General features: G+C 37.0%; 2 protein-coding genes across 2 annotated transcripts in view; one reads left to right on the top strand and one right to left on the bottom strand.

The window, feature by feature from the left end:
* Nucleotides 1–14,384, bottom strand: part of LOC134791999 (dynactin subunit 4) — a 252,550-nt gene that overhangs the window by 172,912 nt on the left and 65,254 nt on the right. The gene's annotated exons all lie outside the window — the stretch shown is intronic.
* Nucleotides 3,209–7,009, top strand: LOC134792326 (uncharacterized). The gene is made up of 3 exons (XM_063763596.1): nt 3,209–3,860; nt 4,545–4,694; nt 5,838–7,009. Exons 1-3 carry the CDS (start codon nt 3,209–3,211, stop codon nt 7,007–7,009), a joined length of 1,974 nt encoding a protein of 657 aa, XP_063619666.1.

Below are 14,384 nucleotides of genomic sequence, written 5' to 3'. Positions count from 1 at the left end.
TCACTAGTTGCATGCAAAGCGCGCGGTCAACAAATAGTTGTTTGATCAGGTACCCTTTTTTTTTTTTACGTCTTAAAATGTTGTTATAATTTAGTGCCTGTACGCTCATATCCATATTATTATAATCTTTTTATTATTAATGTTTTATCTCGTGCAAGTGAATTGTAAAATTCTTAATGAGATTAAATGATCTTAAACCTTAAAATTACTACAAAAGGATTCCATCAGCTTCTATGGGGTTAAAGTCACCTTTTAGGTTCTTCAAATAGAATCACACCATTTTAACACTTTTCAACCAATACAGTTACAAATCATAAAATAACGGAAGCAACTCACGTGATTTCCAACTTCCAGTGACAGTCTGGCAATCAGTAAATATGCAGCTCATCTCGGTTTCTGTAAACAAACTAAGGCACCCACGTTTATGCAACCGTAGCTCCAACCCGTGCGAGACGGGAGATCTCGCAGCAACTATCTTCATTCTTCATGGTGCAAATGACTGTAAACGTATTACTTAGAGTAACAACATTAACAACAACATTTTTACGAAAATTTCACACAACATAACACAAAACGTAAGGCAAAACTGGATCACAATTTATAAAATATCAAATATGTCAACTGTCATTTCACTTCAAATATTTTCCATCACGATACTTCTTTATTTTCCACCAGCGATAGCATGAGATTTCTTCATTTTCTAAGGCCTCTAAACTTCTAAACTCTTGAATTAAGGAATGCCAGGGATTTTCAAAATCAGGGTAGATTTTTGGGACCGGACTGAAGGTCCTTCGTTTGGCAAATTTGAGCTTCCAAGAGGAATTCCGTAGCGAATTCCTTGTGTTCGGCCACACTTCTGATGTCGGGAATTGTAGGCGTATCATACTATCGGCAGCACATCAGAACCTTCAATCGTGGATGACGAGGGCCTTCAATGAAATACGATGTTCAACTCACAATCTTTACTGCACAAGACTCATTACAAATCACAGCACGCGATACGTTTCTTATCTTAAGCAAACCAGTGGATTTGACCCAGGAACGGCCACAAACGCCATCCTCTCCCGTTCGTTCTCATCGAGCTCCTTCTGAAGATTGATTGACAGCATAACTTCAATTGTTCTGGACTTCAATTGTTTTAACAGCGCACTCTATGACGTCTTGGCGGAACTGCGTCGAACGCCACTCAGGTGTACGTAACACCCTAGTTTGCTCTATTTGTCAAGGTTTGCATGATAAAACGCCTCTTGAAGGCGACAGATGGCACATTTCAGCCATTCTCCGACATATAGTTATACCTACTAAAATCCGGTAGTAATAACAAAAAATGTTGTATCGTGTAAAACTTGTTTTTTAAACATCACTGTTTAATTCTAGTTAAATGCAATTTAGGACTGCTTACAATTTCGTTGTATATGTAAAGATGCAATTGTTGTAAATATTAAACGTTTGTCTCGTTTAATATATGCATCGTAACACTAACTATTGATATGTAAAAATAAAGATACGAGTGTACACGTTACAAGTTATGTTGTGGTTACTATAATGCATTGTAGTCTGAACGAATCAAACAGTTGTGCCAACACCACGGTGTATGCGCGGGGGGCGGGGGGCGGAGAAAGAAATTGCGCAAGTCCACGCAAGTCACAGAACAGCAGCCATTACGCCAGCGTCTTACGTTGCGGCCGGTCGATGTTTTTATTTACGTAGATCCTGTCCATAATTTTATTGTAAACTAGTACAAGTGTATAGTATAAGTGCGTGTTGTTTGCGTGTTGCTGACACAGTGAAATGTGCGGGCTCCGATTAAGGAAAAGTCCTCCCGCACCGATGTGGATAAGGAGGGATTCACACTGGTGGAAAGGAAACGCAAGGCGCGCAGGGCGCCTCGTAAAACTCTGTGTGGCACTGCGGAGCCGGTTAATTCTGGCCTACGAGTTGCGACACCGAGTAAGGCGCTCTACGTGTCTCGCCTGCATTACTCCGCCGGGGCCGACGAGGTGGTGGAGTACGTCCGCCGGAAGACTGGCTACACGCTGAGGGTGCACCAGCTACAGTCGCGTCACTATGTGCACTTCAGTTCATTTGTAGTGCGCGTGCCGCGGCCTCTGCAGGACACCATCGCAAGCGCGGACTTCTGGCCGAAGGGTGTGGTGTTTCGGCGGTTCCGGGGCAACCTGCCGAATCCTACGCCGAGTCAGACGACGCTACGGAGCCACGCTGTTACGTCGTCGCCCAAATCCAATGTTTAATTTGTATGTCATTTTTGTGTCTATTGTTTTCTTTGTGGAGACAAAATGTTTTTTTCATTTGTAGTGTCACAGTGCCTTGGTTTTACTGTAATGCTGTGTTACTTATTTCATCAATAAAATAAAAAAAATAAGTGTGCTTAAAAACTTGTCTGTATTTACTAGAAGAGCAGTGTACTGGTTATATACTTATTGTTCACGTAACCAGAACCCACTGTGCTGAAGGGAGTTCTAAAGGGGCCATATGTTCACTGCAATATGTGGCCGGCAACTATTAGTGTCCCTCTCTAACATATGAGTAAGAGGACACCAATAGTTGCCGGCCACATATTGCAGTGAACATATTTCACTGCAATATGTGGCCGGCAACTATTGGTGTCCTCTTACTATGGCTCGTTTAGAAGCCCCATTAGCACAGTGCGTTCTGGTAACGTGAACAATATAAAACCAGTACACCGCGCAAATCGTTCAGTTACATATACTGAATACCTTGTTATAATAACAGGACAGGAACGTATATGTTACTGTATTATTTAGTAACCATTAACAGACCGGCTTCCGGTTCCGGTCGTCCATTAGTAAAGTCGCTGTCACTACGCTCCTAAAATAAAAATGGATAACTCGATATAAAGACTGTGGTTGTAGTGAAATTGTTGTTCTGTATAACAATAAAAACTCGGAAAAGTGGTGAAAGTAAAGAACTCTGTGTATACCGTGTGGACTGCAATTAAAACCAGTGTTAAAATATATTGTGAATATAACCTATAAAACAAGGCTGTCACTTTCCAAAGACTTAGCAAGGAAACAACATAAAAATAAAAACCTAGTGTTGCCAATGCAAACCACAAATTTCTACCAGTGACATCTCGGCAGTGTAGACAACCTACGAAAAATTATACGTTCCAATTCAAGCAGGCACAAAACGCTATCCAAGATATCAAAACAAAATGACAGGGGAAATGTCAAACACCGAGCTTTACGCTTTGATGAAAGAAGAACTAAGAAATCAAGCCGTGCTGATAGAAAACAATTCTGAAAAAATTCTGAGAACGATAGACGATAAAATAAAACCATTACAGGAAGAAAACAAGATTCTCAAGTCAGAAGTAGAGATATTAAACAAGAAAGTAAATACATTAGAGAACATAACCAAACAAAACAACATTATAATACATGGTCTAAATGAAAGTGATACAAGTTATACGCAGCTATCCAAAAACGTCACACTTCTGTTTGAAAAGTTGGATGTGAAAGTTGAAAATAGTGACATTAACAAAATGCACAGGATAGGCAGAAAAAAGGAAGACAAAATAAGGCCAGTACTAATCTCTTTCACCACATACAATAAGAAAATTGAAATTCTGAAAAACAAGAAAAAAGTACCAGAAAAGATGTATATAACTGAAGACTTCACTAAAGCGACTTTAGAAAAACGTAAAGAACTACAAGGGGAGCTTAAGCAGGAGAGAGAAAAGGGCAATAAAGTGTACATTAGGAACGACAAATTAATAATCAAGCCCAAAGAAAATGAAAAACGGAAGCGAGAAGATTCAACATCCCCCTCCCGTCAGTCCACCTCGGCAACAGAACACCAAGAAAATGACAGAGGAAGTAAAGGCATACTTGCCCCAGCAAAACTACATAGAACAGATCCCTTTGCATACATGCGCTCCAGGTCGAACTCCGTTACAGAAATAACTACCCCGAAACCATAGGAATTAGCGGACATCGGTAGCGGAAGGAATAAAACAACATTAGATAAACAACATATACAAAAGAAAAAGTGCCCCAACCCGGTTGGTCACCGTGGGGCTCAAGACCAAAACCCCCTAGGCTCAGCGCCAAATCTGCCAAATCTGCCAAATCTGACAAATCTCTCAAAACAAGTAGAAACACCCCAAAGAAAAAGTTACAACAACTACAGTGAACATACCAAACTAACAAAGAAAGATAAAAATATCAAAAATAGCTTTTACATATCAACCCTCAACGCCAGGACTTTAAGAACTGAGGAATCCCTACAGGAGTTGGAACGAGCGCTGGATTATATCAACTGGGATATAATTGGCATAAGCGAAGTGAGGAGAATGGGTGAAAAAATTGAACAGTATGAAAACTACATCCTATACCATATTGGGAATACACCTGGCCTGTTTGGAGTTGGGTTCCTCGTCCAAAGATGCCTCAGCAAGTACATTCAGGAATTTATTGGAATATCGGAACGGATTGCTCAACTAAATATTAACCTACCGGAATATGGAAGTATTTCGATAATTCAAATATATGCACCAACAGAGATAGCACAAGAAGACATTAAAGACACATTCTATGGAGATCTAGAAAGAACTCTTGGAAAAGCACACAAAACAATATTCCTAATGGGCGATTTCAATGGCCAAATCGGTAAAAGACAAGCCGGGGAGGACGCCATTATGGGTCTACATGGTACTGGCAGAAGAAATAACAACGGCCAAAGATTAATAAACCTTGCACTTACACATAACCTGAAAATACTCAACAGCTATTATCAGAAAAAAATTCAAAGAAAATGGACCTGGATATCGCCTGATGGTCAAGTAAAGAATGAAATAGACTTCATACTCTCCAACAAACCCAAATTTTTCAAAGATATAAGCACTATTAATAAACTAAACTTCAATACAAACCACCGAATGGTAAGAGGTACAATCTATCTGAATAAACCCAAACCAACAAGAAAACATATGAATCAGAAAACGCAACCAACACATATTCCACTGCCCATTCCGGAAAATTTACTCACATCATTAAAGAACAAAAGAACGGAAATTGAGAACACTGTGAACATACAGGAGAAATATAATTTATTGGAGGAGGAAATTCAGAAAGTGTCTGAAAAATTAGGCTGTGTAAAAAAGAAAAAGGATGGTATTGGAAACAAAGCCAGATCTCTCATAGATAGCAGGAAAATTCTCCTTGGAAACAGAAAAGAAAACAGGAAACAAATTGCTGAACTAAGCAAACAAATTAATGAGGAAATCAGAATACACCGAAAGGCATTGAGGAGCAGGACCATCCAATTCCACATAGAAAATTCGGGAGGTGTAAAAAAAGCATTAAAAGAACTTAAAGAGAGCTCCAGTTGGATCCCAAATATTAACAGTAAAACACCAGGAAAAAAGGAGACAAAACGATCCAAAATAATAGAAATAGCTACCAAGTTTTATTCAAATTTATATGACGACACAAACGATACAGAATCACATTATTTGTTAGAAGACAATGAAGAAACGGTTCCTATAATACTAGAATCTGAAGTAAGGAAGGCAATACTCTCCCAAAAGAATTACAAAGCTCCAGGGGAGGACAAAATAACAAATGAAGTGCTTAAGGGATGTATAGACTATATCATAAAGCCTATAACAAACTTATTCAATCACATACTTACCAATGAAGTCATACCAGAACAATGGGCATCATCAACTATCACTTTAATTCACAAGAAAGGAGATGTCGCAGAAATAAATAATTATAGACCAATCAGTTTGCTGTCAAACCTATATAAAATTTTCTCAAAAGTTATATTAAACCGGATGTCCTTGGTTCTAGACGAAAACCAGCCTAGGGAGCAGGCAGGATTCAGAAGTGATTTTTCAACCATGGACCACATCCATGTCATTAAGCAAGTCATAGAAAAATGTAATGAATATGGAAAAATATATTATCTGGCATTTATAGATTACAACAAAGCATTTGACTCTCTTAGACACACACATATCTGGGACGCTCTGCGATCACAAGGAGTACTTCCGAAATATATCAGAATAATTAAGAACATATATAAGGACGCAACAGCAAAAATACAAACAGAAAGAATAGGAGTACCATTCAAAATAAAGAAAGGAGTACGTCAAGGAGACCCCTTATCGCCAAAGCTGTTCTCAGCGGTGCTGGAACATATTTTCAGGAAAATGGACTGGGATGCTTTTGGAATAAACATAAACGGTGAAAAGTTGAATCACTTAAGGTTTGCTGATGACCTGATTGTCCTGAGTGACAATCAGAGGGACCTGGAGAAAATGTTGGTACAACTAGAAAAAGAAAGTAATATTGTAGGTCTGACTTTGAACACTGATAAAACCAAATTAATGACAAATCATGAAAAAGCACCTATCTCACTGAACAACAGCTGTATAGAATATGTCAACCAGTATACGTATTTAGGACAAATTATCTCACCCGAAGACCAAATGACAAAAGAAATAAACACTAGAATATGCAACGCGTGGAAAAGCTACTGGTCGCTTAAAGAGGTCATGAAGAACCCACAGATACCAATCAAAGACAAAACAAAAGTATTCAACTCTTGTATATTGCCATGTCTGACATACGGATCCCAAACATGGGCTCTCACCGAAAAGCATAAAAAAGCACTGCAAGTATGTCAAAATAACATGGAGAGAAGCATTTTAAATATAAAGTTAAGGGACCGAGTCAGACTAACCAATATAAGAAGTAAAACTAAAGTTGCAGATGTAACATATACGGTGATGAAACTCAAATGGAACTGGACTGGACACACTATAAGAAACCAGAAGAACAAATGGTCCAAGGATATCATAATGTGGTACCCAAGAGATGGGAAAAGAAGGAGAGGACGGCAGAGGAAGAGATGGGAAGATGAGATTATGGAAACAGCCGGCAAAACATGGAGGAGAAAAGCCGCAAACAGAAAGCTATGGCAAGCACTAGGGGAGGCCTATGCCAAAGGGGCAAGCTGATACCAAAGATACCGATGTCACTGAATGAACATGTAATTTAAATTATAAAGATAAAATATAGCTATTAATTAAATGCATTAAAATGGAAATTAAAATTCATACAATATTGGAAACATAAATTGCATCTAGTGTAATAAAAAAAATCGATAATAATTAAATATACTAACTATAACTTCAATTTAAATAATCAAATGAGTATTATGCGTACTAGTAAAAATGAATTAAGAATTGAAATATCTAATAAATGTGCCAAATAAATTAACTACTTATATAAATAAATTGAATTTGTGTCTATTCTGAAGCAATAGATACTCAAATTAATATAAATTTTAAAATTATCAAGCAATGTAATACACGAAATGGTTTGCATGTTAAAAATAGTAAGCTAGATAAGAAATGCATGGTAAAATATATATATATATACACATACATGTAACTAGATACTAAGTATCAGAAATAAAGGCTAATTGATTGATTGAACAGACCGGCTAGTTGGGTTTACTAAAAGTCTTATACCCACTACTATACACTTCATAGAATTAACAAATTTAATTTAACAAGAATGGTCTGGTTATGTTTACAAAGTGTCCTGTCGTCACATATACAACAAGACAATATAGTACAGCTAACCAGATTCTGGTTACCAGTACCAGGTTTTTTTTTCAGTGAATACATTTTACTTTAATAATCACACGTATTACTATAAAATTCGCACTTGATACTTGACAACTCGGAGTAAATATCTATGGAGCGGCCATTAACAGGCGTTCCCCTCTGCAAAAAGATCGCGGCCGCCGGTCAAGGAGGTTATATAAAACTAGTTGCCACACGTCATACGCCATTCAGCAAACGTCAGTCTAAGCGGAATGATAGGAGCCGAAAATGCCGAATTGCAGCGCACAGTGTTCGATTTCCCTCAAAAAATTTCCCTATGCTGTTAATTGCATAAATCAATCAAGGAATGCATTTGAAATGCAAGACTAGAACACCCAGAAGTCTATTTCAAATACTTTTTTTTATAAAAAATAAATTATATTTCATGACCTTGACATCGAAAAATTACTAAATAAATTCTACAAAAGTATCTGATGAAGAAGTCGCTTTTTAATCAATGTAGTACGATAAAGAAGCCTTTGGCGCATATTTTCTAGTTCTTAGTTTTGGAATTTACCCTCTGCTTACCGAGTTATTCATATAAATACAGATTTTTTATTTCATTTTTTTTCTCCTGAAAAACTCAAAAGTGCGACTTGTAACTAGCACTGAAAGATGGCTCTTAACTAGGTCTATCACTGGTAAAAAAATCACGTTCCACTATCGTGGCGTTTGGGAGTTACGTATAAAGGTCAAATTATACTTTTTAGGGTTGTTACTTAAAGGTCAAACAAATATGAAAGGTCGGAGTAATTAAAAAATCTGATTAAATTAAATTAAGGAACAACATAAGAAACTTTATTTATATTTATTTATTTAACCTTTATTGCACAATACAAGAAATTACAAATGGCAGACCTGCCAAAAGGCATTCCCTACCAGTCAACCATTGGGTCACGCAGAAACTTTTAAGTGCAGTGCACTTTGTTAAACAATAAAGTCATTAAATTCAGAAAAGAAAGAAAGAAATTCAGAAGTCAAGTTATAGTTTCTTTTCGCAAGTTGGTCTCAGATTTTATGTATTTTGTGGCTCATACAAATCATTTTCATTTTCGAGAACTAACGTGCAGTCGTCAACATGGGATGGATTTTCATCACCGTCTATTAACGAAGATCCATCATTAGCTAGATCTTCATCATCGACTTCAGCCTCTTGTAAGTTTTCTTCATGAATCGGCTTCAGAAGTTCACGAACTGCTTCTGGTAGACTAATCCTACTGGACGATTTTTGGCGTTGTCTGTAGTGTGCCATAGACACGAACGGATCTGATGATTCTAGTGCACGGTGAAAGAGATCTATCATAGTTTTTCTCCTGTTCATTTTCCGGCAATGGTGTTCCCTATCTGACCGCCAAAATTTATTGCGCGATTCGGCCGCTTGCTCTGAGAGCATACCAACAGGAAGAGAACATGAATCTATGATCTCTTCGCCGTGCACTAGAATTTTGTGTACCGTTACAGTCATCGGATGCCATTTATATGACGACTTCTTCACATACCTTTCCGCGAGCGTACGGCAAAAAGTACCGAACTTTTTTGCATCGATAGGATACTCGCAAGATATGGCGACAAGTATAATATGTAATCCGTCGATTAACCACGCATCAAGACCTAATATCTCAGTAAATATGGCACGATATTTATCGGATAGTGCTGTCCGGGCTGAATTGCCATCATTAGTTGTACCTGAATTAGGTTTTACTACGTCCACCAATAATCCTATCTTTTTTCTTATTTCAGATTGAATAAGTTTTTTTCGTTCTTCAACAATTTGGCCTTCCCTGCTACTCTTCTTGATTCGCCATTTTCGAACTGAAGGGTCGTTTTTATAACTCAGATGTAATAGAAACTCTAAAATTCGAATCCACGCATGAAGTGGATTGATACCGTGTCGCATATTTTCTTTTATAGTTTCTTTTGTGTATGACATTTTCAAATCATTAAACTGACTCGCAGTAAGCTTGCAAAAGGGACATCTTAACTGTGAAAGCGTTCTAGTAATAGCGTTGAGAACTTTGCCATCAATTATACTTAAAGTTAACTCACAAACAAATATGATATGGTGCCCTTCTGAAGTTTCTACAGTAATTGGAGGTAAACTTTTAATTTGCTCTTCTACAGACGCTTTTTCCTCAAGAATAAGATTAGTAGTTTCTTTTCTGTATTGGATGTGGAGAGGCCGACAAAATCTATACGACTGGGGTGTCGGGTTGAGCCAGGCAATAAAATGTTTGTCTATTACCATACGTAAAGGCAGGAAAGTTGTGGCAAAAAGACTACTTTCGTTTTTGGAAATATCTTCGCTTGATCCTGGGAAATGTTGCTTACACAATGATTGGCCTGTGCTTCCGTCGAAACCCCAGGACCCTTCAAATAGGCACGAGACTTCTTGATTGCCTTTCCTATTACAGTATTCGACAAAACTAGCATCACAACTTCGAACAAGTCGTTGAATAGTATGCGCAAGTAAACCATGCAACGAAACTGATGCTTCTATTTCCGACACATATATTTCTTCTGCTGGATAACATGATTTTCTTGCATTTAATAAATCCTGGTAAGGTGGGTAAGCAGGATAACCCCGACTCTTTAAATCTTGTCTCAAAAGTTTATAAGTCTCCACACTCAGTTTTCTGTCTATGATGAAACCTAATGCTTCTTCTGGCGAATAAGGTTTTGTTATCGTAGAAATTTTTTTCAAAACTACAGATGGTTCTTTTGGTGATTTCAGACAAAGTTTTATAACATTTTCTAAATCTTTTGAAGCTTTTCGAGTGATTTTGCTTCCATTGTCTGAAGTAATCGTCGACGCAAAAGATTTTATCACTTTAGCTTGAGGTTCACCTTCCAGGGACTTCATGATCTGTTTTCTAATTTTAAGGTCTTGTTTATAACTTACACTGGGATCATTGGTTGATTTAGAAGATCCCAATGATGACATGCCAGTTGAATTCATGAGCGTTACGTCGGACTGTGTGACGTCCAATGCTGTGGATTCCGGGGGTACTTCAGTACTGCATACTTCACCGGGTGTATCATTGTTCATGGCAACCGTTTCCAATGGTTGTGAAGTACTGCACATCTCACTGAATGTCGGAAAGCGTGCAATAACCCTCTTAAATTCGAGCGGTATGTCGTCAATGAATTGTTTGTTCAAGAAAACGCCATGCTTGTCTTTGAACCTCTTTTTGTTCCTGTTGCATTTTTTGTAAAAACTCATGGCTTTCCTAAGAAATGGGTGAACAACTAAGCGTAAAAGTGTATCTTCTTCGCTGGGAGAGAGATCTTTAAGGTCTTGACCCATTTCTCTGAAAAGTACGGTAGTCAAATCTGATGATGATAGGTCGTCAGGTGCTCCGTTTTTTTTATATTTTTTACTTTCTGCGTAAAAGCACTCAAAAATATGATATCGCGTACAACCTCCTTGCATATTTGCGGTTACTTCCGGAGTTTGAGAAGTACCGGCTGTGGTGCAGTCCACAGCATCGTTAACCACTCGTCTAACAACAAATAATTTTATTTTCAAACGTATCTAACGTAATCGTGCTAACTAATATTGTTGTACTGAATTAATTATTCAATATAATTTCAATACTTGTCACAAGTGACTCGACACCGTCAATGTCAGATATCGGTTGTTTATACTTGTGATAAGTATAAATGAAAGAGGTTTGCACACAATTAAATGTATTCAAACTTAGCCATTTTGATAATGATGGATAAAATTGTTTTTTTACGATTAGTCGATTTTTAATTAATCACTAGCACTGGTGCACTTTTGCCCCCGTCAATCCAGTGTTCCTGTATTTTTATTTATGTACCTGGAGTATGTCTAAACAATATACAGTTTTGTAATAGAGGAAAATTTTGAATTAATTCTTACTAAAAATTAAAGGTCAAGTTGAGGGTCAACCCTAACACTGTATTTTTAAATTCGATAACTCTCAAACGCCGCGATAGTGGAACTTGATTTTTTTACCAGTGGTAGACCTAGTTAAGAGCAATCTTTTAGTGCTAGTCACAAGTCGCACTTTTGAATTATTTAGGAGTTAAAAAATGAAATAAAAAATCTCTATTTATATGAATTACTCGGTAACCAGAGGGTAAATTCCAAAACTAAGAACTAGAAAATATGCGCCAAAGGCTTCTTTATCGTACTACATTGATTAAAAAGCGACTTCTTCATCAGATACTTTTGTAGAATTTATTTAGTAATTTTTCGATGTCAAGGTCATGAAATATAATTTATTTTTTATAAAAAAAAGTATTTGAAATAGACTTCTGGGTGTTCTAGTCTTGCATTTCAAATGCATTCCTTGATTGATTTATGCAATTAACAGCATAGGGAAATTTTTTGAGGGAAATCGAACACTGTGCAGCGTTTTCTCGTGCAAAATGAGATCGGAAACGTCTAGTCTACAAAAAGAACACGTTTCTTATCATATGGAAGTACTATTACATCTAAATATTATCAAATAGTGCATTAACTTTGCAAATAACTAAAAAACATTGTCAATCTGACAGTGATACCAGTGATATGATATTAGATCTATTTTAGGGTAATTCTAAAGAAGACTTTCTAAATATTAATTAGGTACGAGTAGAATTTCTAATAGGAAATATTATGCGAAACTCTGCGTAGGGGGCGCGACTACCACAATCCATCACAATCTGGGGGTCCGCCGCGGAACAAGAAAATTTAAATTTCGTTATCTAACCTCTCTATCACTATTGCATATTTGAGCGATAAAGAGAAAAGAGAAAATTTACTAGCTAGCTTAGTGCTACACTCTGGCGGCAGAACATTGCAGTAATATGCCCTATTTGCGTTGCTTTTTGTTATAATATAACTAATTATAAAAAAATTCTATTATAATTTATGTAACACATTATTTTTATATAACACCTTAGTTTCATATCAACCTAATCTATTTAATCAAATAAATAGATCTATAAGAATAAAGAAAGGGGGGACGGGGGATCAAAAAGTAGTCGAATACATCTCGCGTGATTTGTGCACAACCCCTAAATAACGTAAAATTACCGATAGACTCTTTTTTTTTAATTAATTTTTCCTTTAGTTTCTACATATAGCTGGTCAAGCAGATCTTGTCAGTAGAAAAAGGCGGCAAATTTGAAAAATGTAGGCGGGAAGGGATATCGTCCCATAGAAAATTTGAATTTCGCGCCTTTTTTACTGACAAGATTTGCTTGACCAATTATATATTTTTATTTAACATGTCAAATATTTTATTAATTTAAGGTATTTACGGCTGTCACTTTCCATAAATAGGCACTTTTAATTTATTACTCTGGTATCACCGTACCAATATTAGTGATGGGACACCATAAAAACCAATATCGGTAAAATCGATATAAACATAATGAATAATATACAGATGGTCATGATGCCTAGCGAACACCAGCCATATCGTACAAACCTCAAGGAGTGATATTTGACGACCGGTCTGGCCTAGTGGGTAGTGACCCTGCCTATGAAGCCGATGGTCCCGGGTTCGAATCCTGGTAAGGGCATTTATTTGTATGATGATACAGATATTTGTTTCTGAGTCATGGTTGTTTTCTATGTATTTAAGTATTTATATATTATATATATCGTTGCCTGAGTACCCACAACACAAGCTTTCTTGAGCTTACCGTGGGGCTTAGTCAATTTGTGTGAAAATGTCCTTAATATTTATTTATTTATTTATTTATTTATTTTATTCCTAGGCAGATGATGATCTGCCTAGTGACCACCAGCCATATCGTGCTAACTTCAAGGTGTGATATTCCTAAGCAGATCGTGAAACGCCGGCATGTCATGATCTGACTAGTGACCACCAGCCATACCGTTCAAACCTCAACATTTAGGCATATCGAATAAGTAGGATGTCCTAATTTTAGCAAATGATAACCATTGAAATGGCTTGACAGCCTACTTATAGTACGTGTTTGGGTAGCGTATGATTTTAGTACCTACCTAGTACCTACGCATTCTGCTCCAAATGCCACATAGAATGCAGCACTAGCCGTGGCAAAAAATGCAAAAGGCAGATTATTAAATGGCGGCGTTTCATGATATGCCTAGGAATATCTCGATATGCCCGATTTTACGATCTACCGCCGATATATATACTAATTATCCCCTACTCAATATTCCTTAAATGACATCCTATGGCCGCGTTCCATCTCTGTCATCAGATCTGCATGCTCGATAGTATATTGCATTGCTTTCAGAAGTAGACCAACATGTAAAATATTAACTAATGAACTGATAATAAAAAATCATTCTATATCAGCTTGCAAGATTCGCCCTAAACAAATTGACAAACTATTAGAAATAACATCTAAATCATCATAAGTTAGTAAAATGCTGGTACAAAGACTTGATATTGTATTATTATTATAATTGATAAAATCAGAAATTAAAATTCATTGTCAATTTTATCGACAATATTATCGGCGCGTCCCTCGCACTATCTAGGTTTACTTAGAACTGACGTCATCTCGTTCACGGACAGGGTTGTCTGTGTTTGTTCTTGTACTTGTGTGAATATAGTTTTTGCTAGTGTTTGATAATTTTGTCGTGTGCGTGTGTAGCGACGCATGCTAAAAATGCATTAGTGTTAACATTATTTGTGTGCGTTACCTCGTCCCCCGCGCCAAAAACGACAGAATTTTTCAGATAGAAATTAGTGCGCGTCTCTACTCCATAGAT

Source organism: Cydia splendana, chromosome 7, assembly GCF_910591565.1.
Source record: "Cydia splendana chromosome 7, ilCydSple1.2, whole genome shotgun sequence".
In the NCBI taxonomy this organism is placed as follows: domain Eukaryota; kingdom Metazoa; phylum Arthropoda; class Insecta; order Lepidoptera; family Tortricidae; genus Cydia; species Cydia splendana.
Note: the sequence above shows the minus strand (reverse complement) of the source record. Positions and strands in the feature narration are given on the sequence as shown.

Coding starts and splice junctions, on each gene's coding strand:
- LOC134792326 (XM_063763596.1), top strand. CDS start 3,209: ATGTCAAACACCGAGCTTTACGCTTTGATGAAAGAAGAACTAAGAAAT. Junction 3,861..4,544: donor CCAAGAAAATGACAGAGGAA/GTAAAGGCATAC, acceptor ATGCACCAACAG/AGATAGCACAAGAAGACATT. Junction 4,695..5,837: donor CGCCATTATGGGTCTACATG/GTACTGGCAGAA, acceptor CCTTGGTTCTAG/ACGAAAACCAGCCTAGGGAG.